The 27,442-nt window shown below is 39.7% G+C and overlaps 1 protein-coding gene across 1 annotated transcript in view; it reads right to left on the bottom strand.

Annotated features, from left to right (window-relative positions):
* Window positions 1-27,442, bottom strand: part of SRCIN1 (SRC kinase signaling inhibitor 1) — a 237,664-nt gene that overhangs the window by 133,111 nt on the left and 77,111 nt on the right. The window contains exon 4 of the mRNA XM_088143286.1: window positions 2,735-3,018. Within this exon, the coding sequence (XP_087999412.1) occupies window positions 2,735-3,018 (284 nt within the window). The remainder of the gene's footprint in view (window positions 1-2,734; window positions 3,019-27,442) is intronic.

The raw sequence follows: 27,442 nt of genomic DNA, 5'->3' as shown, positions 1-27,442 counted from the left end.
CATCCATGTTAACTTTAGTATTCCATTCTCCATGTTTGTTTATTTGCCACATGCACTCATAAGCCTTTGAAGGCAATAGAAGCAGCCCTTTGGCTGGCCTAGAGAAGTGTCCTGTCCTGTCACTTTTCCCAGCAATTGTCCCACTCTTTCTTCCTTCATTATAATAATTATCTTCATCTCCAAAAAACAAAACAAAACCCCTACTATACTGAGTCCCAGAATATACATTAAGTAAAGCTCCCTATAGAAAGCATGTGTAGAATTTTCTGTTGCAGATAAATTGTTTCTTTCCCCATAAATAAATAAATAAATTGTATTGTATTGTATTGTATTGTATTGTATTGTATTGAATAAATACATATGTAGAGAGAGAAAGACAATCTCTAATATAGATTTTTATACTTGAATCCAAGCTGCAGTAATTTTGATTTATTTATTTATATTTATTTGTTAGATTTCTATCTTCCAACATCTAAGCAGCCTACATGGGATCTCCCTTCATTTCATCCCCACAAAAGGTCTGAGAAAGAGTGACTGGCCCAAAGTGATATTGTGAGTTTTCAGGTCTGAAGATAAAGCTGAACTCAGATCATTCCCATCCTACTCTAGCACCGTAACTACAATACCATATTGGCTCTATTTGGACCTTTTATGACTGTTTTTAAAAGATAAGCATGTTTATTCATTTAAGCATCCTTTTACATATTTGTGGGTTTTCTAAAGAGACAAACTTTTTGCAGGGTGTATGTTAAACATTGCTCTAGATTGCTTTCTGATTGTCAAAAGCAATCAGTATCATGTCTTCCAGATCAAAAGTTCAGTGAGTCCTTTAAAAGAATAGAGAGAATAAACCTTAGGTCACCCCACTTTGGGGTAACCTATTCAGTTACCTTCACAGCCTGAAGACATCACCTGTAGACTAGATCAACCTTCCTCAAGCCACTATTGCCATTCCTGAGATTTCTAGAAATTGACATCCTATCTGAAAGATGTCCAGATTGTAGAAGGCTGATTTAGACTATGACTCTTCCATGGCTTCCTCTGGGCCTCAGCCATGCAAGAGTCTGACTTCAGAAATGACCACAGGTTTTTTAAAGCTACAACAGGAATGGAGCTAGGTCCAACCACCTTTTAAAATTATCAGTGGGCTACAGCTACTTGCTGGAACAACAGTTCTGGCAACCGTAGATTCAGCAAGCAAACTCTGCAGTACGCTCTCCATGGTCCTAATGGCCTCTTGGTCTTTCCTTGACAATAGCAAACCCCACTGAATATGAACCAGTTTCCTTATGGCTCCCTGTTGAATAGGGCAATCGGCATTGTGCCTGGACAGATAGGAAGACAGGTCCTAGGTGGGTTTCTTAGTTTCTTCTGGGTCCTGTTAATCTTCATCCAAAAGACCTAGTTTTCTCTAAAGCAGAATTAAATTATAGGTCATGGCACATAAGCAGCTAGGGAAGTAACTTTGTGATTGTTATAAGGGCTAAGCAACTTGTAGAGCTACCTTTGCCTAGAAACTTGAAAAACGAATTACTCCCAAACGTAAATCAGTTGTATATCTGCCCCAAAAGTGAGTATGAATCCAGTACAGAATCGTTGCACATAGCCTAATTTAATCTTAGCTAAAAGTGAACTTCAAAGGCTAAAAGGATTCTCATTTTTTAAAGATCACATTGCATCACATTGATTTGGATATTTAAGAACACAGAGACCAATTCCTGAAGGAGAGTCTCCATAAAGGGGGGGGGGGGGGAATTAGTATTGGAATAATAACAAAGAAAAAACAAAGTTAAGTGCAACAGGAGTCCTTGTCTGAACCATCTCCTTGAGAAATGGAATACCTTAAAACTTTACATTTCAGTACTTAGAATCCTTCAAATTTGGGAACACGATAGCTTCCATTTTTGATAATCTATTGAGCTAAAGGATTACCTCTGCAGTTCTGACTGCAAAGGCCAATTTTGCTTGAAGTCTGGAGAACATTGGGAAAGGCTGCTTTAGCCACCAATTTACTAGTGCCCATGACAGAAGAAAAAAATCCTTTGCAATTAGTGGCAAAGGGATAGAATTTAGATTAATGCATAACAATAGCATCATTAAAAACCCCAAACAGTTAATAATAGTACACAATAAAAATTTTCCAAATAGATCATGGAAATGAAGGCTAGTAAAAATGCTAATTATAGCTACACTATCAGTCTGAAATGATTAGCTCTAGTAGTTTCTTCCAAAAAAAAAAAAAAAAATCTGGGAAAACATAAATTCATGAGAGCGCTTCAGAATTATTAGATATTGACAATGCCTTCATAAAGACTATAATATATAATCCCAAGAATATACAAATCTGAAATGTACTTAAATCTGTAATATATAGATAACTTCTGGAAATGAAGAGTCTGGGACCTTAGTTATTGCAAAAAAAAATTTCACACCATTGTCAGAAACATGCCATCTCAAGAAACTCAGGCTTTAAGGAAACAGGAAGAGAACACTGTATATACAAGAAAACAACCAAATTACATTCCCAGTTTGGTTTTGGTCTAGGGCAATGTTTCTCAACCTTGGCATGCTGGCAAGTAAATTCTTGGAGTTGAAGTCCACACATCTTAAAGTTGCCAAGGTTGAGAAACACTGGTCTAGGGGAAACATTGGCTGAAAACCTATCAGGAGTGGATTACGTCCTATACTTGTCAGGAGAAAAGTATTTTTTGTGATAGAGAAAGGCCGCTCTTACCTGGTCCCGGATCCTGTCCTGCTGTCCTCGAATTGCTAAGGCATGCTGTGGGTATTTGCTCTTCAAGTGGTCCATGAATGCATCCCTCTTGCGTTCCATCTCAGATTTCTGGAGCCCTGTGAGGGCTTCTAGACTCTGGGCAGCAATGACAGTGTGACGACGTTCTGAGGTGTGCACCAACCCTACGTTGGAGAAGCGGCGTGTGCCGTTGCCCAGGGTCCGGTATTCCCGTGGATATTCTGCATCATCTGCTGAGATCATGTGGGCGCTAGTCCTCTCAGGATCTACGCAGATTTTGGAGGAGGGAAGGAAAGCAGAGAGGGAGTCAGGGCATCTTCCCACTTATCTCAACAGCGAAGAAAAAGAATCAGGGATGTTTGATGGGAGAACTTTTGATAAGGGCAAGAAGAAGAAACCAATAATCAGTCATGGGCTTAAATGACTTAAATAATCAGTCATGGGCTTTCATTAGATTAGATCCCCACTCCCAATCTTGGATAGGGCAAGCCAGGAAGAGTGCCAACTAGCTGCTCACAGGAATTTCATGTTGGTAAGTAAGCAACTCCTCTCACCCAAGGAATGAAACTTTTGATTTTGCCAATTATGCGGGCAGCCTCTGCACAAGGTCACATACATGTCTGACCTTTAAAGGAAGGATGGGCAGATTTTAGGTCTTTGCAGATTTTAGGTTTTGGCCAAAATAGTTTAGAAATTGAGGAACAAGAGTTCATTCCTGTCACTTTTAACTCCAAAGTGATTTCCAGGAGACCTCTGGGTGTGAAAGGGACAAAAGGTATGTTGGAATGGGGGCAGAAAAGGCCGTCATCCTTGAAAAAGACAAGACAGTAACAGCAAGACAAGTACTGGGGGATCACAAAGACATCAAAACTGCTCCAAAGGAGCTAAAATTAAAACATAAATGGTTAAAAGACCTTAATAGAGGATGACGGCCCAGGTGCCCCTGCTCAGCAGAAGAGGCAGAAAGAAGGACGAAGACAGACAAACATTCTGAAACAGTAAATATAGAAATAAAGAAACTGAAAGAAAACCAAAATGAAGTGCAGATTACTTATAGGGAGAGGAGGTTGTAGGGAGCACTACTTTGAAGTGAAGGAATAAATATCCTCTTGAAACCGGAACACTGGGCTTTAGTATCTGCTTTCTCAAAAGGGAGCAGTTATTCAGCTCTTATGAGAACAGAGCTATGCTCCAAAAAACCCACATTTCCATCCCAAACAGCTTTATTTATACCAGTAAGGGGGGGGGGGGAGCCCATAGGTCTCATAAGCAAGCCAGATGTAAATTATTATCTCCCCCCATCTCAACTGGCCAGCTAAAGTAAACAGCATCTATAATGGCAGCAGCAATATAGGAAGATGTTGGAGATGGATTTTAGTGACGATGGCATACTGTGTGGGAAAAGGCAATGGTAAACCACTCCTGTATTTTACCAAGAAAACCACATAGATAGAAAAGGTAAAGTGATTGATGACATAGTGCTGGATAATGGGCCCCTCAAGTTGAATGGCACTCAATGTGATATTGAGGAAAAGCTGAGGATCTTTCAGAATATTAATGGCGTTTTTGAGGCATCTAGATTAAAGCCTTTAGGATGTCGAGTTACTATTGCTTCTGTGGAGGTTAAAAAAAATCTGAAGCAGTAGAAATAGATTATGAACATAGAATATAAGAAACATGAACATAAGAATACTCAGCCCAATGAAATATGAAGTGAATTGACTACTCATTAATATCTTAGGCATCAGCAAATCGAAAAGGACTGAAATTGGACATTTTCAGTCAGATCATACTGTTTACTAAGGACACAAAAAATAAGGAACAGCATTGCTTTCATAGTGAGGAAGGATATAGCAAAGACAGGACTTGGGTACAATGCAAACACTGACTAATAATAACAGTTAAACTTCATGGACAACCCTTTAATATGATGGTTATCCAAGCTGATGGTCCAATCATTGAATCCAAAGAGGAGGTTGATAAGTTTTATGGTCAAGTTCAAACTGAAATTGACAGAACATGCAGGCAAGATGTGTTGCTGGAGGTTAAACACTGGAATGCTGAAGTTGGAAATAGTAATGAGGAAAATGTAGTTGGACCGTATGGCCTAGGAAACAGAAATAAAGCAGGAGAATGACTTACGAGTTTCTGCCAAGCCAATTATTTCTTCATTGCTAATACATTCTTCAAACAACCAAAACAATGCCTATAAACATGGATATCACCAGAGGAAGCACACAAATATCAAACTGACTATATTATTGGTAGAAGGAAGTAGAAGAGCTCAGCAAAGACATGGCTAGGGACTGACTGTGGAACAGATCATGAATTGCTCATATGCAAGTTCAAGTCAAGCTAAAATGGAAAAACAAATCCAACCACTTTCTGTGATATGATCTTGAGCAAATGCCCATCATTTTCAAGAACATCAGGAATTACTGTGAAGTTCTGAACTTTGTGTGAAATAAAATCAAGGGAGTTGTTAAGGATGAATGTTAAAAGAGACTGCCAAAGACAAAGAAACAAAAGAAAGCAAACTGGATGCTAGAATGGACAGTAGAAATTGCCAAGAAAGAAGACAAGGATCTCAGGAAGGACCTTAAAGAATTTCAGAGACAAGAAGCAGTATTCAATGACATCACTAAAAGACATGGAAAAACAAGGAAGTCTTCCAAAAGATTTCCAAACTGAGAAGGAGGTTCCAATCTTGAACTGGTATGCTAAAGGATGCCAGTGGACAGATTATAACTGATTCAAAGAATGTCAAGCAAAGAGAGAAATATGCTGAACTTTTGTACAATAGAAATGTCAACATCCAAGATACCTATCAGCCTTGCAAGGTAGTCCAGACAAGAAGCATGCCCAGATGAACTAATTATACTTTATTGTAAGGTTACATTAACAGAATCTTGCATGTCTGAAAGTACATTTCTCCCCCACTGCCTTTACAGCCCAAGAAACTACAGAGGGTCCCTTCTGAGACATGTGCCATGCCCACATTCCTGCTGCGGGCTAAGTTGCCTCTTATTTGACTGTTCCCCTGGCCATGGGTCTTCCCTGACTCCAAGGTCATTCCCACATATCATTACAATACTTTAGAAGATATTATCTATTTTCAAGAAACTCTAGTGCTAGAAGATGAACTTAGATCAACATTCTGGTCATTACCAAGTCAAAAATATGGCAAGCTACAGAAGAAGAATCAGTAAAGGTTCTAACCAAATTATGCCAGCAAATCTAAAGAACAACCCAGTGGCCATGAGATTGAAAGAGGTCAGTCTAGATACCAATACCAAAGAAAGGAGATTTAACAGATCATGCAGATTATCACACAATATCCTTAATTTCACTTGCTAGCAAAATAATGTTTAGGATTAGAGCCTTACATGGAAAGGGAGATGCCAGACAATCAAGTTGGTTTTAGAAAAGGCTGAGGAACAAGTGACATTATTGCTGATGCATGCTGGATAATTGAGAAAGCCAAGGAATGGCAAAAAGAAGTCAACATATGTTTTATTGATTACTGAAAGACCTTTGATTTTATCAACCATGTCAAGCTGTGGAATGTCTGTAGAAAAATGAGAATTCCAGAATATATCACTGGCCTCATGCAAAACCTATATGCAGGACAGAAAGCCACAGTCTGGGCAGAACATGGCAAAACAGATTGATAGTCTGGTGTTAATCCCTGTTTATCTGGGTTATGGTTTCATTTGATGTCACAGCACTCTTCACGTCCATAGATTCAGAACTAGTGAAAGAATCCATGGCAGCAGTGCTACCCAACACACCTGACCTAGCTAAATACACTAAGATCAAACAAGAATCATGGACCTCATCAACCTCTGCCTCACTACCTACTTTCAGTTTGATGGACAAATATACCAACAATTCAGAGGAACACCCATGGGATCATCACTCTTAGGACTCATAGCAGAGACCATAATGCAGCATCTAGAAACTATAGCATTCCCACACATACAACTAAAAGTATGGATCCAGCATGTAGATGACAACATTGTCATAATAAAAAAGGTACAACTAGAGAAGACACATGAAACAATCAACAACATCTTCAAAGGAATAAAATTCCCAAGGGAAGAAGAAAACAACAATACACTACCCTTCCTAGATATCCTCATTGTCAGAGGAAACAACGGCAAATTAGAAACACAAGTCTATTGAAAAACAACTCACAATAACCAAGTGCTCCATTACCAAAGTAACAACCCAACCTCCCGCAAGCAGAGCTGTGTAAGAACATTATTCAGATGAGTACAAACACACTGCAGCAACCTGGAACACCAGAAAAAGGAATCAGACCACCTATACAACATCTTCCAACAAAATGGATACCCATGCAGCTTTATCAAAACGTGCCTGACCACTCAATCCACTACAGCACAACCAACACAAGCTATGAAAAGGATAACACTACCATACATCAAAAACATCTTAGAAACAACCAACAGACTATTACAACCACATGGCATCACTGTAGCACACAAACCGACTAAACCCCTCCAAAACACCTTAAGTAAATGAAAAAACCAGTAGCCCAAGAAGAAAGAACAGAGGTCATCTACAACAGTAACTGAAACAGCCACTATTTAAGACAGACAGGCAGAAGACTAGCAGAGCGCATCCATGAACACCAACTAGCAGTCAGATGATACAGTGAAAACTCCTTAATTTCACAACACATGGACAGACTTAACCACAGTTTCAACTGGGAGACTGTGAGCATCCTAGACCAAGCAAAATCCAAAAACCCTAGAGAAGTCCTGGAAACTTGACATTCAGACAAATCAGCCATCAATAGACACATAGAAATAAATCAAATTTACACACCATTCAAAAGAGACAATAAAAAGCTAAGAAGGAAACAAAAAAGACTAGAACACATCCTCTCCAGCAGCCAACACCCAGATAAGCAGGGATTAACACCAGACACACAGTCAAGCAGAAAACAATACTCATCAAGGAACTACCAAGGAGAAAACCACACCCCCACTAACACGGCAGGGCAAGCTACTGTATATAAACAGGAAGCAAACCCCACACTCACTAGCATTGATGCTGTTACCTAGTCAGGTAATAAAACATTTGTAAGCAAACAACCAAACTCAGAGAGCGCCAAGGACTCCATAGTTCAACTCTGAGCTACATATATTCTCTTCTATTGGGATCAGAATGTTTCCCTGTGACACTCTGTGGAAGTGAAAGTTGGACTCTGAAGAAACAGGATAGGAAAAATATTCATGCTTTTGAACTTTGGTGTTGAAGAAGACTCCTGAGAATACCATGGATAGCCAAGGGGGAAAAAATAGTGGTTCACAGAACTGACATTGACTTGATGGCACATAATCAAAACAAAAAACAAAAATAAAAAAGCCAAAGGGCACACAATGCTTATTTTAGCACACTAAATTATACAGTAAATAAACAAAAATAATAAATAAAACAAATAAAAAATAATAAACAAACAAAAATATCTATATACTGGTATACAGTTATAGTACACTCTAAGCAGAATACATATATACAATTCTAACATAGATATTCTTGTTAAAGACAATCCCACAATGCAAGTGTGCTAAAATAAGCATTGTGTGCCCTTTGGCTTTTTTTATTTTTGTTTTTTGTTTTGATTATGTGCCATCAAGTCAATGTCAGTTCTTAGCCACCATATAGATAGACTTTCTCCAGGATGATCACTCTGGTTTAAGATTTATCATGTTATTTGAACCCAACGCACTGTCTCAGACCTGGCCATATGAACATCATATACCAAGATGGTGGCAGGACAAAACAGAGAGAAGCAGTGACATGGAGGTCTGTTGATAGTGAGTAACAGAAGGGGAGCATTAGTGGCCCACAGTTTGTGCACCCATTCCTTAGCATAATGCATAAACCTAGTCTTTTTACCAAATAAGGCAGACAGATGCCATTTCTATGCCTGTCCCAGTTTCACAGGGTCATAAGTCTAAAGAAATAAGGAAATGTGTTAGATTGTGAATAATTAACACCTATTTTTGCAACCCTGGAAAAATGGCTACTAATTATGCCATTTAATCTAACAGAAACATCAGGAGTGGTTCAAAGCAGGTGTCAGTCCACAGGCTAGAATATTTCCCCTAAAAAATATTATGAGGCCCTAGCAGCAGCACCAAATGTTATTTAAACTTTATATTTTTCTTCCAGATGTTCTATCCTCTATAGCAGTGTTTCTTAAACTTTTTTCTGTCAAGACCCCTTCCCACTTTAAAAAATTATGGAGGACCCCAAAGAGCTTTTGTTTGTATGGCTTATATTTATCGATAATTACCATATTAAAAATTAAAATTGACGCATTTGCTGCCGCTACTGCTTCTCACAATTGTTTGATGGGATTTTAATATTGTATTATTTTTCAACAGAGGCTGGCAAATGATTTTGATTTCGTGGACCCCTGAGAGGGTCTTGGGGAACCCGCAGGGGCTCTAGGACCACACTTTAGGAAACACTGATAACATTACTTCCAAAGTAGGATCTCTTACTAATATTTGACAGCAATATTACAACCCCTTTGTAAAATATACTTCTGCTATAAGGATAATAATATGGAAATAGAGTGGTCTCCATGAACACAGAAATTAGCTATGCCTGCATGATGGTGCCAGTCAATTTATGTCTTTGGGGCTCATGAAAAGCAGAAGTTGTGATCAAGCACCTCCATGTTTTATTGAAGAAACCACAATTGGCAGGCTTACATGTAATACTACTAAATACTAAAACCACTGCTTACCAATCTCAGTACATTAAGGGATGTAGCTGAAATTTTTGGTCCATTTTAAAAACTTTTGGGTGAGGGGAATAAGGGTGATAATGGGAGAAAAAAGCCTCTTAGAGCAAAGCTACATCCAAGAAAAATGGTTGGTTTTAAAGATGGGGATGAAAGCTTGTGGCCTCCCAGCACTAACTGCTCTTATTCTCTCCCTTTACATCATTTTTAAAAATCTGAAAAATAGGTCAGAATTGCACCAACAAAATTCAGTGATAATAATAATAATATTGCTGTTGAATTTCAAAAATGCTGGGGAGCCATATGTGGTCCATGGCTACTCTCCTTGTGCTAATCTTGCCAAAAACTGATATTTACCATCCTTTTAACTGATATAGCAGTTATATATTTTTATCATCATTATAGACAATGATTCATAAGAAATAGTCTCAATCTGAAATAGACAGATCAGTCAGTTTCTAGCCTGTGGCATTTTTTCATTGATTCAGTCATAACTCTATTCAATTCATTTCTGCCATTTTTTTTACCATTATATGATAATACACAGAAAAGTATGCAACCTCTAGAATCACTGCTTTCTGATCTGCATGTTAATCTAGAAAGTAGTAGTTATATTGATTTGCTTAAAAATGCAGATCAAACAGAATCCTCCATGATCCCCATAGGATCAGCCTATGCAAAACAGGGTTGCAACTTTAGCAAGGATAATTGTTCAGTTGTTGATAGTTTGCTCTGATAACCTGAATAAAAATATATGTGTTAGTAGCTTTCAAAGTGGTTTAAGCAGTGTATGACTTGGTTCACATACAGCACTAAGTGAATAGTTCCCAACATTTTCCTTAAGGTGGGCCACCTCATCATCACTGAAAGCTTTGGAAGACATTCATATAAGCCAGGGGTTGGCAGTGTAGTGCCTGCAAACACTGTGACAGTCCACCAAACGGTGTCTGCAGCTCTCAAAACATTTAAAAACGCAATGGTTGGAATCGTACAAAATTGCAAAAACTCCCAGGATGTTAGGGTTTCTGCCTAAATCTTGTAAGAATATGAATGAAAAAGCCAAAATCTTATTGGTTCACTGATCACTCAAATTTAAAAATGTTTTTTAAAAAATCGATAAATAAATAAATAAAAATTTTAAAAAACCTATGTGTTTGAACCAAGAACCATTCTAGTGTCTTCACCAATCAATCACACTGGCTCTCAGACCACAGGTAAAAATAGGCTTTTATGGTTGTTTGTGTTCTGTGTACCTTGCTACTGTAATTTGTAAACAGTGGTCTTATATGAACTATGCCAGTTATGGTTTATTCAATATATCATGGTTAATAAAACCATGGTTTAGTGTAATGTCTGTGCAATAAATATGTGTGTGTATGTATAGTGCAACTAGCTATAAATGAGAACCATAGAATTTGAGCTAAAGAATATTCCTTTGACCAAGCAGATTATTGTAACAATTATTACAACTTCAAATCTATTCAATATGTTATTTCTTAGTAATTTTACATCCTTAGCAAACGTTTGAGTATCACAAAATCCACAAGATCCTATTTCTAGCTTGCTGATTTCATCTCCTAAGAATAGCACTATCTCAGTTACAGTTTTGGCATTGTCAAAATATCCATTTGCAATAATATATAGCTTCAGTTAGAGCTGCAATCAGCACTAGTAAGACTCAGCTCACAAATTGGCAAAGAAAAGACAAGCTCTTTTCCTCCACATTGTGGAACTATGGGGGTAGAAAGAAGGGTCAAGCACCCTCCCCAATTTAACAAGACAGTAAAAAATACTGGAGATCTGCTAGACTGCACTGAAGAAAAAGAAAGGTTGCCATTATGACAAAAGCATCTTTATGCTACTTGTTTTTTTCTTTGAAATTTTATGTGTAAAAAATTGCAGAGGATACAATGAAGCATATCGTTCTACTTCATAGCAAGGTTAAACACAGCTGAGCAATTTTGCCTAAGATTTGGCCAGCATCCTAAATCTATCTGCACATTGCAAATGACAGATTCTAGTATGGCACATTATTTTATTTATTTATTTGTTCAATTTGTATAGCTGCCCATCTCACATATGTGACTCTGGGCAGCTCACACAGTGAAAACACAAAATGCAAATAAATAAACAAAACAATAACAACAAATACCATTAAAACACATTAAAACAATTAAAAAACATAATCTGCAGGAAACTGCAATCCATCTTATAACAGTGTAACCATTTCACAGGCTCCATACCACCCTCGAATCCCCAGGCACGATGGCAAGGCCATGTCTTCTGAGCCTTCCAGAAGGCTAATAGGGTCAGGATCAATCAGCCTCAGAGGGGATGATGTTCCAAAGGACAGGTGCCATGTCCAAAAAGGCTCTTCTCCTGGGTCCCATCGGATGACACTGCTTAGTGGATGGGATCTGTAACATGCCCCCTCTTCAGACTTGATGGGATGTGTAGATGTAACTGGGGAGAGGCAGTCTCTCAAATAACCTTGTCCCTTACCATGTAGGGCTTTACAGCACCTTGAATTCAACCTGGAAGCAAACTGGCAACCAATGCAAGCTTGCGGAGCAGAGATGTAACAGGTGCTGATCTAGGAGCGCACCCAGCTGCCCATATCACCGCATTTTGCACCAGCTGAAGCTTTCAGATGCTCTTCAAGGATAGCCCCATCTACAGCATATTACAGTAATCCATACAGGAGGTGACCAGGATGTGAATGGCTGAGAGTAGAGCATCCCAATCCAGGAACGGGCACAATTAATGCACAATCCAAAGCTGCACAAAGATTCTCTTAGCCACAACTGCCACCTGCTTATCAAGCAGGAGTTGTGAGTCCAGAAGGACCCCCAGATTGTGCATAGGGTTTGTTTGAGGCAGTGCCACCTCATCCAACACCAAAGATGGTAAGTTCACCAGTCCTGAAGGCCCCCAAACTCAAAGTCACTCAGGTTTGCCTGGGTTGAGCCAAAACCTGTTGCTTCCCATCCAAACCTCCACAATCTCCCGGCCCTGAAACAGGACATCAGCAGAATTGCTTAATTCACCACTTCTTGTAGATATTAAACAGGAGCAGAGAAAGTACCAAAAGCTGTGGAACCCCACAAAGTAAGGGTTGAGGGTGGGACTTCTCCCTCCTGATCTGGACACTGACTGGAATTGGCTGCAGAGGAAGGAAAAGAATGAGCACAATACAATGCCCCCCACTCCCAGCCTCTGCAACTGGCCCAGAAGGATACCATGGTTGATGGTATCAAAGGCCACCAAAATGTCAAGGAGAGCAAGGTTGGATACACTAGAAAGGAAAGGTTGGATACTGGATAAAAATTGTCCAGTACAGTTGGGTCCAGTTGGGTCCAGTGATGGCTTCCTGAGGAGGGGACAAACCAGCACCTCTTTAAGGGGTGGAAGAACAACCCCCTCTCTCAAGGAAGAATTTACCATCTCTAGGACTCAGCCACACGTCACCTCCCTTTGCCACCCAGAATGGACATACTGTAGATCTAATCTAATCTAATCTAATCTAATCTAATCTAATCTAATCTAATCTAATCTAATCTAATCTAAATTAATCTAATTTTGCAACATCCCCCCCTTTCTGCTCTTCCAGGAGCTCTCTCTTCTGCTTAAAGTCCTTCTTGAAGGCTGTATTTTCAACATAGCTGTCCTTGTTTCCAAACCTCCTTTCACAGCTTTATTTCTCTACTTTCTCATCTGTCTCTAGGCTCACTATTCTTTCAACAGTCTCTCCACCTTAGCTCTCCATTCTTATCCATTAATTCTGGGCATGATACTTTCACATATTATATGTTCCATCAGCCCTCAACAGGCATGGTTCCCATACAGCATCACTGGGTTGGGGGGGGCGGGATCTGAGGCCTTTCAATAAAGCCACAGAACATGGCTTCAAGTAGAGCCAGATTTAGGCATAAACTGAACAAGCTTGGGGCCTCACAATCTGAAGAGGCCTCTCAAAATTTCAGATTTTTTTTTCATTTGTTATAGATTTATTATAAGTGCATTCATGCAAGTAAATTAAGCCCCCCTATATGCCTTACGTGATCCTCATAATTGATCAAGATATGCTTCTGCATGCATGCATTCCTTCTGTTCCCTTCCCCATCCTATCATGGATTTGTTGTGCATCTTAGTGGCACTCTTGCCAAGTTCAGTTGTTACAGAGCCTTATTCTCTGTTAGCACTTAACAAGTAGGGCCTCTACAGCATCCCACAGCTTAGGGCCTCACTACATCTGAATTCAGCTCTGGCTCCAAGCTATCACCTCTCTTCCTCTATACCACTGTTCATCACTCTACTGCAGATACAAAAGTATGTCATGCATGATACACTCCCACATACATGTTACGGCTACATCTCTGTTTATCATGTATGCAAGGACGGTCTTCCTATTGACAAGCTTAACCAATTCACTGAAAATTATCTTCTCATACAGAGAACCGGGTAAGATCATTTTCAGTGAATTGGCTAATCTTGTCAATTTTACTTCACGGTTCTAGTTATGAAATAATGATTTTACTTCATAACAGTCTAGTTAGATAGGCTTGCCTTGAATAATAGTGCCTTGCCCAAAGTCATCTACAACTTCACAGCTGAGCAAGGATTTGAAAATTTCACCAGTCCTTGCCCAACACTCAGTTACAATATGGTGAATCCTACTTTTATTCTGTCTTTCACAAAACAATTTCTTAGTATGTGAAAAAAAATAATCAAGTAAGTAAAGAAATGTTGTTGTGGGCAAAAATCATTGATAGAGAGGAAACTCTTTGCTGCATCATTGCATGATATCATGTTTCACTTTTTTTTCCTGATTAATAGTTCTGCCATATCTTTTCCTTAAGTGGGTGAGAAAACACAAGTGCAAAATGAAAAAAAAGAAAAAGTTCAAAAGGATAAAGAGAAATGGGAGGTGCTTCCATTCTGCCCTGCAAAAAAACTAAATATTTAGCATGGAAGGATGTACCCACTGACATCAATGGAAATTTCCTTCCCACAGTTAAATCATAGTGGGGGAGTGTGATTTTCAATAGGGACGTGACATGGGGGAAGGAGAAGATTTGCCCATTAGCCTTGAACACTATGGTCACAAGTCTCAGGAGCTGCTATTGTTGGGGGGGGGAAACCTGATGTCATTAAATGCATTCGTCCATATAACATCATGTCTATTTTGGGCCCTAGTTTTACACTCCAAACATAAACTTTTTCAGGTGTAACAGTGAAATGTGCCTCCAATTTTAATCAGACATTTAGAAACTCTTAATTTAGAAATGTTCATTATAAACAGAAAAAGAAAAGTGCTGGCAGGGGTAAAGGAAGTCTGGGAACTGAGAGATACAAGGAGGTATAAAGACAACCAACACAAGGAAGCAGCAGAAGCGTGTATCTACTGATCTATCTGTTTAGTTTAATTTAATTTGTATCCCATTTTCCTTCAAGAGCTCAAGAGAAAGGTCGTGGTCATCTTCCCTTCTTTTATTCTAACAACAAGCCTGTGAAGTAAGTAGGACTGAGAGACAGAGATTGGCCTAAAGTCAGTTCCACAGTCTAATGGGATTCCATGGTCCTTTGGGACAATTTAACTTCTCTATCATACTGGTTCTTAAAATGAGGTCAGATGGAAAGTGAGGTGAAAAGAGGGTGAGCCCTGAGTGCTTTCCACATGGTTAAGAATAGTCTTCCCCAATCTGGTGCCCTCCAGATATGTTGGATTTCAATTCTAAGAATGCCTAGGGCATTTCCCAAATTCTTAGCCTTTGTCTATGGAATCCAAAATAGCTGGAAAGCATTAAGTTAGAGAAAGATGGTCTATAACATGCATAACAAGTTAGTGCAGATATAGTAGGATTGTTCTCATTTCTGCTTCTTCTGACCTCTATGTGGAGTAAAGCTCTCAAACACCCCAATGCACTCCACAGAAGTGGGGGGGGGGGAACCCCTAGGCAAAGAAACCTGCCTAGGGGTTCAGATCCAAGGTAGTGAAGTTCAGATCCAGGGTAGAGAAACTGAATTTTCTGGCATTGGATTCCCATTCCCATCCCTCTCTGTCCCCGCTTGATGTATTTTCTCCAGAGCCTTCTTAAGGGCAATTTAAGGTGAGGCTGAAAAAAGGAGCATCTGAGTTGCAGAATTTTATTATGGAAATCCTTTTCCACAAAAGATCATCTGGTGCCTCCCTGAATGTCTTCCACAGACGGCCTTTCCTAGCATATCCTTTTATACTTCCAGAAGGGTAGCTATGTCAGTTTGTTGCAACAGAAACAACAGAGGGTCTTTTGGGCCCTAAAATTCTTAACAGATTTATTATGGCATGTTTGTCAGTTACAAGGGCTTAGTCAACAAAAGCTTATGCTACAATAAATGTTTAGTCTTTAAGATGCTACAACATGTTTTTGTTGTTTTTTGCGGCACACTTGTTATTGAATTTTAAATGGATTTATTTACTGTTGAGAGCTGCCCAGTTCACATTGCACTGCCAGTTGACAGTAGAATAATGAACATTTTTCTTTGTCAAATATGTAGATTTTTCCATTTTTCATTCAGGTGAATTTTAATCGTTTTGATTTTTTTTTTTTACCTGCTGCTATTTTGTCTGGCTGTTTTATTGATTGTTTTATTGCATTTTTATTGTTGCCTTATTTATTTTGTGAACTTACTTGATAATTTTCTGAAAGGTAGTATATACACAAAAGCTAATTACAGACATGACAGTGCTCCTGTGCATACCCCAAACACTTATCTTTAAAAGTCCCTTGCACAAAATTATGGTACCAGAAAAAGCTACACATTGTGTTTTAACTTATAGGCCTCTATAACTTTATCACTTAAAAACTATAGAAGCGTTCCATCTTTTCTTCCCAAATGGATTTTTGTAAGGAAAAGAAAAAAAGATGGAAGAAGTAGTAGGAAAATATGAGAAGACTGCAAGTGGAATTACAATTAGAAGTGGCATTACAATTATGTGAAGAAAACCAGGCAGTTACCCAAGGAAACCCTCATCTGGAAGTTTCTGTAGATTTCTGAATTTTCTCTGTAGAAGAGCAATAAAATAATCCCATCTGAAGTCTGAATGGCTACATTTCAAAGAAAGCTTACTGCGAGAACTCTGAAGTTGGTACAGGAGAGGAGTTCCCCCTCCTCTCTTGATGCGTGCCATATTTTATGAATGGCTTTGAATCCCCATCATGTTTATTGCCCCTATTCCGATATCTCTGCTACACCCCAAAGGTGGGTGCCTTAGAAACTAAATCTCTGCCACATTCCGAAATGGCCCTCATGCATTAAGGCTCAAGTTATATGATTGTTTTTAAAGGAGTTGAAAGTAGGATAACCACCTTTCAACTTGATAAATTATGGCGGCTCAGCTATTTACCACAGGAGCAAAACAAATAGGACATCAAGCGGGATTTACTGATATGCAGGTTGTCTGTGGACTCAGTCGGAATCGGCCAGGCAGTGAGAAAAACCCTATTAAGTTTGCATAGCAATTTCAGGGTTTAAGAACTGGAAAGATAAACAAAACAGCAACACTGTTGTATCACACTTCTACAAATGAGCTGATATTTCTTCATTTAAGAGCATACTTACTGTGGTTCTCGTCCTGTCAAACTAGGCACTCATCTCTGAGGTTGATAAAGCAGGAGGCTGGGATGGGGCATATGCTAACACGCCAGGGGTGGCTGGGAGGGAACTTTTAGAATTTTTTCTGGGTTCCAAAATGGTCATACTTAATTTCATTTTTATTCTAGTGGGGATTACTTTATTTTTCTGACCCCCACACAAAACACACTGGGGAAAGACAACTAAGACTTAACGGTAGTAGGGTAAAAAGCAAATGGGAAGCTCTGTCCTGTCCTTACGCTTATACTACACTTTCAGTCAAACTCAGCTCTTAAATTTATATAGATTCACCAGATTTAACACATACCTGTATGCCTGTTGTCCTTAAAGTTAGTTTGGCTTTTAGCTGCCTCCACACCATACATTTTTTGTCAAACAAGTGGTTCTCATTAAAACAAATTTTGTCTATTATAGATTTCTATTTAATATGTTTCTAAAAACATTATGGAGCTGTAGAATCCTTCCAGTTGAGAATATTTTAAAAACAATAACGAACTTGCTGGATCTATTTATCAGAGGCAAAAATCTGTCCACCAATTGTTATTTGAAAATAACAATTCTCAGTTGTTCAATTTCCTTTCCCCTTACCTTTTTTTGCAAACCTCAAGATGACAGCCATTTCTTTTTGCATTTCCTTTTTCTGGATTGTAGAAGTTTTTCCTTTTCAGATTTCAGAGATGGAGATAGGAGAAATAAAAACATTCATAAAGAGTGGCAGGTGTTGAGGTAAAATCACAACTGGGGGGGAGGGGAAGAATTGCTTTTGACTGGGTTTGTTCCCTGTGGTTGAAGTGATTGTGCAGTTGCCACTTGTTAAAAAAAAGTCTCACAAGGTAAGCAGTTTTGTCAAGAATTAACTCTGGAAACGCCCAGCTGGCTCTAAAACTGGCACCCAGCTGCTCACAAGAGAACAAATTAGAAACAGCAGTAAAGTTGGTGTCTGTGTTGGGGTAGTGGATAGGCAAGAAAACAGCCTCACAAACCAAAGCATCACTAGGCAGGTGGGGGACTCACACGCACATTGCCAACAGCACCTAAGCCAGAGAAGATGCAAGATTCAAATTTCCAGAGTTGAAATAGGCCACAAGAAAGAAAGGGCCTACTTTTCAAGGTTGGCAAATTACATTGGCACCTGGGGTTAAAAAAAACAAAAACAAAACCCAAACTGCCTTTCTCATCTTACCCCTGGCCTCACCAATCCATCGTGGTCTTTTGTAACACTTCAAAATCAGCTGTCTCACTCTGTCTAATGGTTGGGCTGATCTTGATCAGTCAACCCTAGGCAGGCAACAGCCCAGCAGATCAGCCAACCAGAGTTAACAGTGGTCCTGATGTTTTGGGCTATTATGGCTATTATGGCCTTTGAATGGTCTGGATCAGTGTTTCTCAACCATGGCAACTTTAAGATGTCTGGACTTCAACTTCCAGAATTCCCCAGCCAGCTGTGCTGGCTGGGGAATTCTGGGAGTTGAAGTCCAGACATCTTAAAGTTGCTAAGGTTGAGAAACACTGATCTGGATATCTGGATAACTTTAGATCAGTTAGGCGATGGGAGCCACTTCAGTTTTGAAGCAGGAAGCAAGCAGAAGACTTTCTGCAGAGTGTTCTCCCTCCCATTACACTCACCGTGAAGCTGCTCCCCTGGCCCATTAAGACATTATGTGGATTAGGAAATCGAAAGAGGCTGGGGAGAGAGAGAGGTCAGAAGTCCAAACAGGCTGAAGAACTAACCAAAGGCAAAGGGAATCCTATCCATTTCTTCATTCGAGTCACACGTTATACAGCGATGCTTGTTCCTTTTACCCCTTGCAACCCTGTTCCCCTACTCACACACCAGATTCAGAAGCTGGATATAAATGAGAGAGAAAACTGAGCCACACACACCCACGCTCTCTCCTCCCATTCATCCCTCTGTCCGTGCAGATTAGCAATGGGAAAGGGGTGAGGACTGTAGAGCCTCACTGCTCTAGTGATTGTTAGGAAGCAACTGAACAGTGTGCATGTGGACGCAAGGGAAGGAGGAGAAGGTGGAACTGCAGTAAAGGTTAAATTTATCTGCAGCATGTCTCTCCACATACCCCCTCTGCTCAATTATTCTGAGCCAATCCACTAAGCCACACGGGAGTTTAACCCTTCTTATGCTGGCACATATGCACAGTTCCCAAAGCCTATCAGAAAGCATATATATGAGAACTAGAAATGTGCATAAATTACACTAAAAGATTTTGTGTCCTTTTTCTATGGTATTGAATGTACATAACATTTGATTGTCCTGCACAACAGCTGCTTGAATTCACATATACATACCTCTATAGACGCTGTTACAAAGCTTTTTTTTTTCCCCCTAACCTTCATTTACAACTTGGGTGGAAATGTTGGTTGTGGGGAGAGAAGGATTAACTTTCCATCCCAGCCCCCATCTCTCCCACATTACTCAGCTGATCAGCAGGCAGTTCCGGAGCAGGAAGAAAAGCAAGGCTGTAACCACACCCCTTTATTAGCAGGAGATTCTGCAGGTTCCCTAAAATTAGACTGTTGTTTGAATACAGACTGGCTGAATCAGGATGCCCATTCTTGAATTAAAGATAAAAGCAAGGACACATTTATTGAAAACTGCAGAATGATGGCGATTGTGCATAAAACTCAGAGCATATGCAAAATGTACAGCTGAGAGATGCTCAGTCCCCAAAGCCTATCAGAAAGCACATATATGAGAACTAGAAATGTGCATAAATTACACTAAAAGATGTTGTGCCCTTTTTCTATGGTATTGAATGTACATAACATTTGATTGTCCTGCACAACAGCTGCTTGAATTCACATTTTCTTTAATATCTATGCAAACTATTTGCCACGTTCCAGGGTTTCACATCTAACTGAATATATCAAGGATTGAGCCTTTCCACATGCAACTCATAAGCTCTATCTACCACCTCCCATTTTAATCGATTCAATGATCTAGCCTAATGAAATTTGAAAATATTTTTCCAGAATAAACCTTATCTATTTGGAGTCAACAGTGTGCAAGGTATTTCATGGCATGAATAAAGGTCTGTTTCTGGCTAGAGCTAATATAATACAGTAGTATAATAGATACCAAAAATACAGATGATGGGGTAAGAGTGCTTTATAATCAGAGCTAACTACCTAAAGAAAACATTAGAAAATTAATGAAGAACTCTTCATGCAAATAAAAAGAGGATCTCAGATGCAAAACGTACTTGACCTTTTACGGATTGACCAACAGCAAATCCAAGTGTGTCATTGTGTAATGTGTGATATCAGCTTCCTTATCAGGATGGATCAGGAAAGACTTTGTTGAAGAAGTGACTGAGGAAAATCGAAGACTCAGCCAGGCATAAGAAATGGCATGGATTGGGGTGAAGATTAGATGGCAAAGCAAATCTAGTAACAGGTGAGCTTGGATTGTATGAAACAATAAAAATGTACTGTATTTCCAAGACACATTAGCCTGCCATAGTTGTGATTCCTTCCGCTTTTTTATTTTGTAAAATTGCTTTGGAATCATCTCCTCACTACAAGCAGTTCAGTAACAATGCTCCACTTTGTTTTCATAAGCAATAAAAGAAAATTCACAACCTTAACAGATCATTTCTTATGGGAAGGAATTGTGCTCACACAGAGGAACAGCATGCAAAAACAGAAAGAAGAATTCAGGGAACTTGCAGATCACACCCTGAGTTCTTAAGCAATGGGGAAAAAATGAAACACATGTTGGTGAAGAAAGAGTCAGACTTCCCCAGATTTATTGAGCATTCAGAATGATAGCTATAGAACAAATAGAAGAACTTCCAGACAATATCAGCTGTTTATGAATGGAACAGATTGCCTTGGAAAATGATGGAGTCTTCTTTGTTATGATCTTTAAATTAAGACAAGAATCCTTTGCTGACAGGGGTCGAGCCATATGAGTTTTGAAGAAGGATTAGCCCATGCTTTGCTGTACATCCAGTTTTAACAGGTGGCATTTTGGGGCTGGACTAGGAAGTCGTATATTACTGCTAGCCAGTGTAAACTAGGAGCAAGCAGAAAGTAGATCCAGGCCTGATATAAATCCCTAGATGATTTGCAATAGATTAGCAACCATTTCTGACTCTTAGCCAATTAATAAGGAGACTCTTTTTTTAAAGCCACTGAAATGAAAACAGTTTAGGAGAAAATCAGGATGATTATATGAAAGAACTATTTGATCTGCTCTGGTATTGAAAATATATTCCCATGCTGAATATGTGCCAGAGGCATCTTGTTCCTTAAGTCAAGATGTGTCTCTATCCACTCCCACCCCCTTTAAAAAACAAACAATCCTGTAGCCTGAAGTCTGTCTATGCCATTGTAAACCATACTAAGCTGTATGCAAATATGGCTCAAAGGTTGATTTTAGAGAAGTCAGCTCCTTGGTTTCTGTGAAGTCTTTTCTAATTGTTAGTGTTAAATCTCAAATTAACATTTTATTTATTTATTTATGTGCCTTCGAGTCAGTGTTGACTCCTGGCAACTGCCTGGAGAAGTCCCTGCAGTTTTCTTGGCAAGATTTCCGAAGTGGTTTGCCATTGGCTCTTTCCTAGGGCTGAGAGAGAGTGACTGGCTCAAGGTCACCCAGCTGGTTTTATGCCTAAAGCAGGACTAGAACTCATAGATTCCTAGTTTCTAGCCTGGTGCTTTAACTACCACTGTACACCAAACTGGCTCTCTTCCAAATGAATTTATTACTAAACTAATATCATATGTTTTGCATTTAATATAGAACACAGAGGTAACCAAATTCCCTCCGGTCAAACAATATATGATACTAACATTTATGATGCTTATAATGTTCCACTGGAGCTTTGAAGGACACCTGGCTGATCACTTTCAGTGAGAAAGTGCTGCACTTAATGGACGCTTGGCCTGATCCTGCAACATTGTCTCTAGACAAGATTGAGGTAGAGATGGATGAATTTTGAAATTAAAAGAAGGAAAAGGGAGTTAGAAAGGAAAGAATAATGATGGACAGGATACATGTGAGGGAAAGCAATAACATTCCTTGGTAGAGTGCTTTACTTTTCATCCTATATGGGAATGACCATTTAGCAATAACCCACTAATGCGTGAGAAAGCACATGAGTGCACTCTCAATTGGAAAGGCCAGATCAATCTGTTTTTCATCTATGCCATTTTTTATGCTTCACAACTAGTCCATGGCATCCTATTTTTTGCATTAAAAAGAACAAACTGTAACAACCCTCCCCCCCCCCCAAAAAGACACACTTTGCATGCAATTTGTAAACAAAGTGAACTTTTTCCTGGAGCTGTGCAATCTGAAGAATAACTGCACATATTCGCCCAAAAGAGTCCTCCCACCTAACTCAGGAATAGTATGGCACAAGGGCTGCTCTCTGCCTTACGTTACGGTTGAGAATGAAATCAAAGCCCTGTCTGTACAGCCCTGTCCTGAGTTCTATTTCTTAGTGACAAGAATGTGATGCAGTTTGGAGGACTGACTTGGTTATAGTTATTGGCCTAAGTACTATGACCAGATGTTGCAAAAAAGACACAGTCCTTGCCCCAAGGAGCTTACAAACTAAATATGGATGGTGAGGGACATGCATAGCTAGCAGTATAGAAAAGGAGGATGTTTGATGCAGGTATCACAAGAGCAGACAAAAGGTGCTGATGATGCAGATGTATTTGGGCAATGCAGTAGAGCAGAAAGGCACATTTGGAGAGAAAAGACAGTTGATGAAGGGGCAGAGAGACTGGAAGTTTTAGAACTGCCAGAACTAGCAAAGGCGTTTGTATCTCTGATAAATGATTGCCACTTCTGCTGACGCTTTAAAGCAATTCTGTCCACAATCAGACCTCATTTGCATAATGGAAAACATCTGCACCATTTTATTCTGCTCATTTGCCAAAAATGGTTTTTGTGACTGCGGGATTGGCATATGGTTTACCACCCTCTTCCTCGCTCCCCCAAAATATACAATTAACCCTTCCATGAAGACGCATACCATGATCGCTGCCTAGATTTCTTTGCATATAACTAGTTAAGAATAACAGGTGGTTCTAAACAAAATGGCAGACCACTCCTTTTTCCCCGAAGACATATGTAGCCAGCTAAAGAGGAATGTATAATATTACAATGTGTGGTGCATTGGGGCACTAGTGGTTCCTGTCTAGAAACTTCCAGCAGAATCTATGATATTCCAGCAACACCGATATTCACAAGGGCGAACAGACAAGCTTAGCTCATCTTTCAAAGAGATGCTTTTTAAAAAAATGGAACTACATATTTTAGCATTATCTATTTCAGTGAACAAACCTTTGCATCCTCAATTGTACATTATTTGAATAATTATAAAACTAGTTTTACTGCATGAAAGAAGTTGCTCCTCAAGAGGATACACAGGATATTTGGGGCACTTCAGCCAAGCTGGCTGCATGTTCTTCTCCCCTTCCACCCCTGCAGCCATTTTCTTAAAACTGTTCAAGAAAGATTCAGGAACTGGCCATTATGAAAAAAAAACACCAAGCAAAAGCAAAAGGTCTGGTCCATTAAGCTTATTGACTGTTCTCAAAGACAAAAGGACAGACTTGAACATTGGCCCTATCCAAAAATACAGAATTCAATGGTAAGAAATATAGAGCTCTGCACTTAGGTGGGAAGAACCAGGTGCACAGATACAGGATAGGTGGTACCTGACTTGGTGATACTACTTGTGAGAAAGATCTGGGCATCCTGATAGGCCACATATTAAACATGAGCCACCAGTGTGCTGCAGCTGGCAAAAGAGCTAATGCAATCTTGATGTGAATCCACAGAGGTATAGTGTCAAGAACATAGAAAGTGACAGTTCTGCTCTAAGTCTCACTGGCCAGACCACACCTCGAATACCGCATATAGTTCTGGTTGCCACAATACAAAGACACTGAGGAATTGGAAGGGGCACAGAGTGATAAAGATGCTGAAGGGCTTGGAGGTTAAATCTTATGAAGAAAGTTTAAAGGAGCTGGGTATATTTAGCCTAAAGAAGAGGAGACTAAGGGGACACATGATTGCAGTCTTCAAATACTGGAAGGGCTGTCACGAGGAAGACAAGATTCAGTGGATGGAAGCTCTATAGAGGGAGATCCAAGAGGAAATAAAGAGGAATTTCCTCATTGTGAAAGCTATTAAGCAGTGCCTCCATCACTGGAGGTTTTCAAGCAAAGTGTGGACAACTATTTATATGGGGCAGTATGAGAATTCCTGTCCTGGGCTGGGGGTTGGACTAAAGTCCCTTCTCACCCTAGAATTCTATACTAAGATTTTCTCAGTCATGCCAAATGTGGGCCATGCTGATACAAAATCTCATCGGTAGGTCCTCACCATTTTCAATAGGATTGTAGCATGCAGGAGGGGGTCCCAATAAGAATTATTTGCCTCTCCCACTGACACTGAGGCCTCCCCCATCACCTCTCTCTTCAGCATAGCTGATCTGGTGATTTTCACTGGCAAAACCATAGGAGAAAAAAGGGTTAAACTCTTCTCACTATATACTGCAAAACCAACTGAAATTGGCTCTTCTATCTATGACTTCTTTAAATTCCAAACACAAAAATGTGTAGCCTATAGCGCCTTTTTATTAGACATGCCAGAACTGAGCCTTTTGCATCGGTTAAGTCTAACCCTTATGCCTACTGCAATACGGTTGAAAGTTTGTAAGAAATGCCTCCTGAAATCTTGCAAGAAATCTAGTAGTTGGGGGCAGCATTTCGGTGCCTAACAATATTCCTTTCCCTTTCGTACAGCTAAGAAAGCCAAATAAAACTGAAAATATTGCAGAATGAAAAGCATGAAACCAGAACATAGGCACATTTGTTCTATTTGAGTAATGTATGCAGGTAATAGAATTCAGATTACTATTTTTAATTTATACTGATAAGTTGCTTTCCTGTCGCAAGAGAAAAATGAAATTAATAGACTGCAAACAGTTTTATATTTTCAAGCATAGAATGGAATACAACACTGTTCAGAGTGGCTTTGAAAGATTTAGGACATATTTATTGCATATTTAGCAATGATAAAAAGTGCGGCTCTGCTCCACACCATCCCATTTCCATAGTATAATTTATACTCATTATTCTATCCACCCAACCAGTTGCTGATTGCTGAGCATTAAATTGGCATATATGAATCTCAGGAAGCACAAGGTGACTAGAGCTACTGCATCCCAGGACACCGGAGCAGGGGAGGGTCTCATTTGGGGCCAGACATTTCCTCCACATTAAGGTCAGGCATGGTTTCAACACAGTGTTTTAGGCCATCTGATCCATCGAACAACACAACAGATTAAAGGCTCAGGCCTAAAATATCTCTACTCTGAAATTCCACCAAGTTCAGTGCAACTTACTCAGGTGATTCAAAGGATTGCAGCTTTACTCTATTGGAAATTAAGAGTAGAGTGGGGGGGAAAAAGGATGTACAGTAGTTACAACATTCTGCCTTTAGGAATCTCCTTAGGTACGCATGTTGCATTGCTCCTATGCTCGGTGCTTTTTTCTTTTCCTTTCACTCCAATCCACATGCAGTCCCCTTCTCTCCAATTACACGCTTCAATGGTGGAACATGCCAGAGCTCCTGACTGCTAAAGAGAATTATTTTTAAAAGGCCATTTGTGCAAACCACATAACGGGATGCTGCTTCTTGTATCCTTTTTTTCCTAAAAGAAAAAATCCTTCCGTCCTACAAACCTCTTCTATTTCCTTTTTGTAATAGTAATGTTAGTAAAGATTACAACTTACAACCATAAAAACCAGTGCAAGCTGAAAAAAGAAAAGGATAAAAAGAAAAAATAGAAGGTGCAGAAAAGGAAAAAAGGAGAAAGAAAAACAGAAAAGAAAAACTAAGAATATAGTAAAGAAAAAGAAAAGAAACATATAAAGCCTCTTCTATTTCCTGTGTTAGTTCAGAAGAATGACCCATGATCAGATACTGCTCTCCCTGAAATCCTTTGGGGAGGCAAATTGAAAAGGGAGGCAATCTTGCAGGGAGGAGACACCTTTAGCTGAGCCCAGATCCAGTGAGATGTGGCCATGCAAAGAACCCTTCTTGAAACTCGGCAGCGAGGAGTTCAGCAGAAGATGGGCGGAGGTGAATAGGGAATCTTCAAGGTTGGAGAGAGCGTAAAGCAGTCTAGGAACACTGCATGACTGCAAGCATGACTGCACAGCAATATTAAGGTCCAAGACCTTGATGACTATCTTTTGGGGAACAGTTCCCCAATTTCTACCCACAGTGTTCCAAGCCTAATTCCATGGCAACTTCTGCATTTTGCTTTTAAATGTTGGTGAACTGAGGGCTAAAGGTCAAATTTTATGTCAGTTTTAATTCTAGATGATTTATGCAGGTTTAACTACATGTTGGACTGCAGCTAAAAGCCATGTGGGAAATAATGTTTTTATTCCTCCTCCTCCTCCTCCTCCTCCTCCTCCTCCTCCTCCTCCTCCTCCTCCTCCTCCTCCTCCTCCTCCTTTTGGTGCTTTTGAGTCAGTGTTGACTCCTGGCAACTGCCTCGAGAAGTCCCTGCAGTTTTCTTGGCAAGACTTCAGAAGTGGTTTGCCACTGCCTGCTTCCTAAGGCTGAGAGAGAGTGACTGGCCCAAGGTCACCCAGCTGGCTTCATGCCTAAGGCTGGACTAGAACTCATGGTCTCCCCATTTCTACCTTGATTCCTTCTGGTTTTTAGCCTGATTCCTTATTCCTCATTACCGTGTCTTAACTTCTAAACTTTATGGCACTGTACTTCAAAATCTTTGGCAATGCCCCCGTCTAATGCACCAATATGCTATCTGATTAACTTTATAGCTTACTGAAGTTATATAAAAACCTGAAATTAAAAAGAGGTGGGTGTGTATTTGAATACATAGATTTGTTCCATGGAGACAATCTGAAACATCAGAAAAGAGCAGTCCCTCATTGCGTAGATGCCTCCAACACAATTAAAAGTAGTAGAGAGAACTGATCTCTACTCTGAGGCACAATCTGCCAGGGTTTCCAGGGGATTATTTCCTTGTTAATTATTGGGAAGGAAGGCAACATTGATACTTGGATTTTCTGCCTCAAGATGAAAAAGTCAGTTTGGTCTAGTGGTTAAGGCGCCAGGCTAGAAAGCAGGAGACTGTGAGCTCTAGTCCCGCTTTAGGCATGACAACCAGCTGGGTGACTTTGGACCAGTCACTCTCTCTCAGCCCAACTCACCTCACAGGGTTGTTGTGAGGAAAATAGGAGGAGGA

This window comes from Python bivittatus, unplaced genomic scaffold (assembly GCF_059951505.1).
Source record: "Python bivittatus isolate LINGU-HERP-01145 unplaced genomic scaffold, Pbiv_v1 ctg000410_np1212, whole genome shotgun sequence".
NCBI classification, from domain to species: Eukaryota; Metazoa; Chordata; class Lepidosauria; order Squamata; family Pythonidae; genus Python; species Python bivittatus.
The sequence above is the reverse complement of the archived record's forward strand: the minus strand, read 5'-3'. Positions and strand labels throughout refer to the sequence as shown.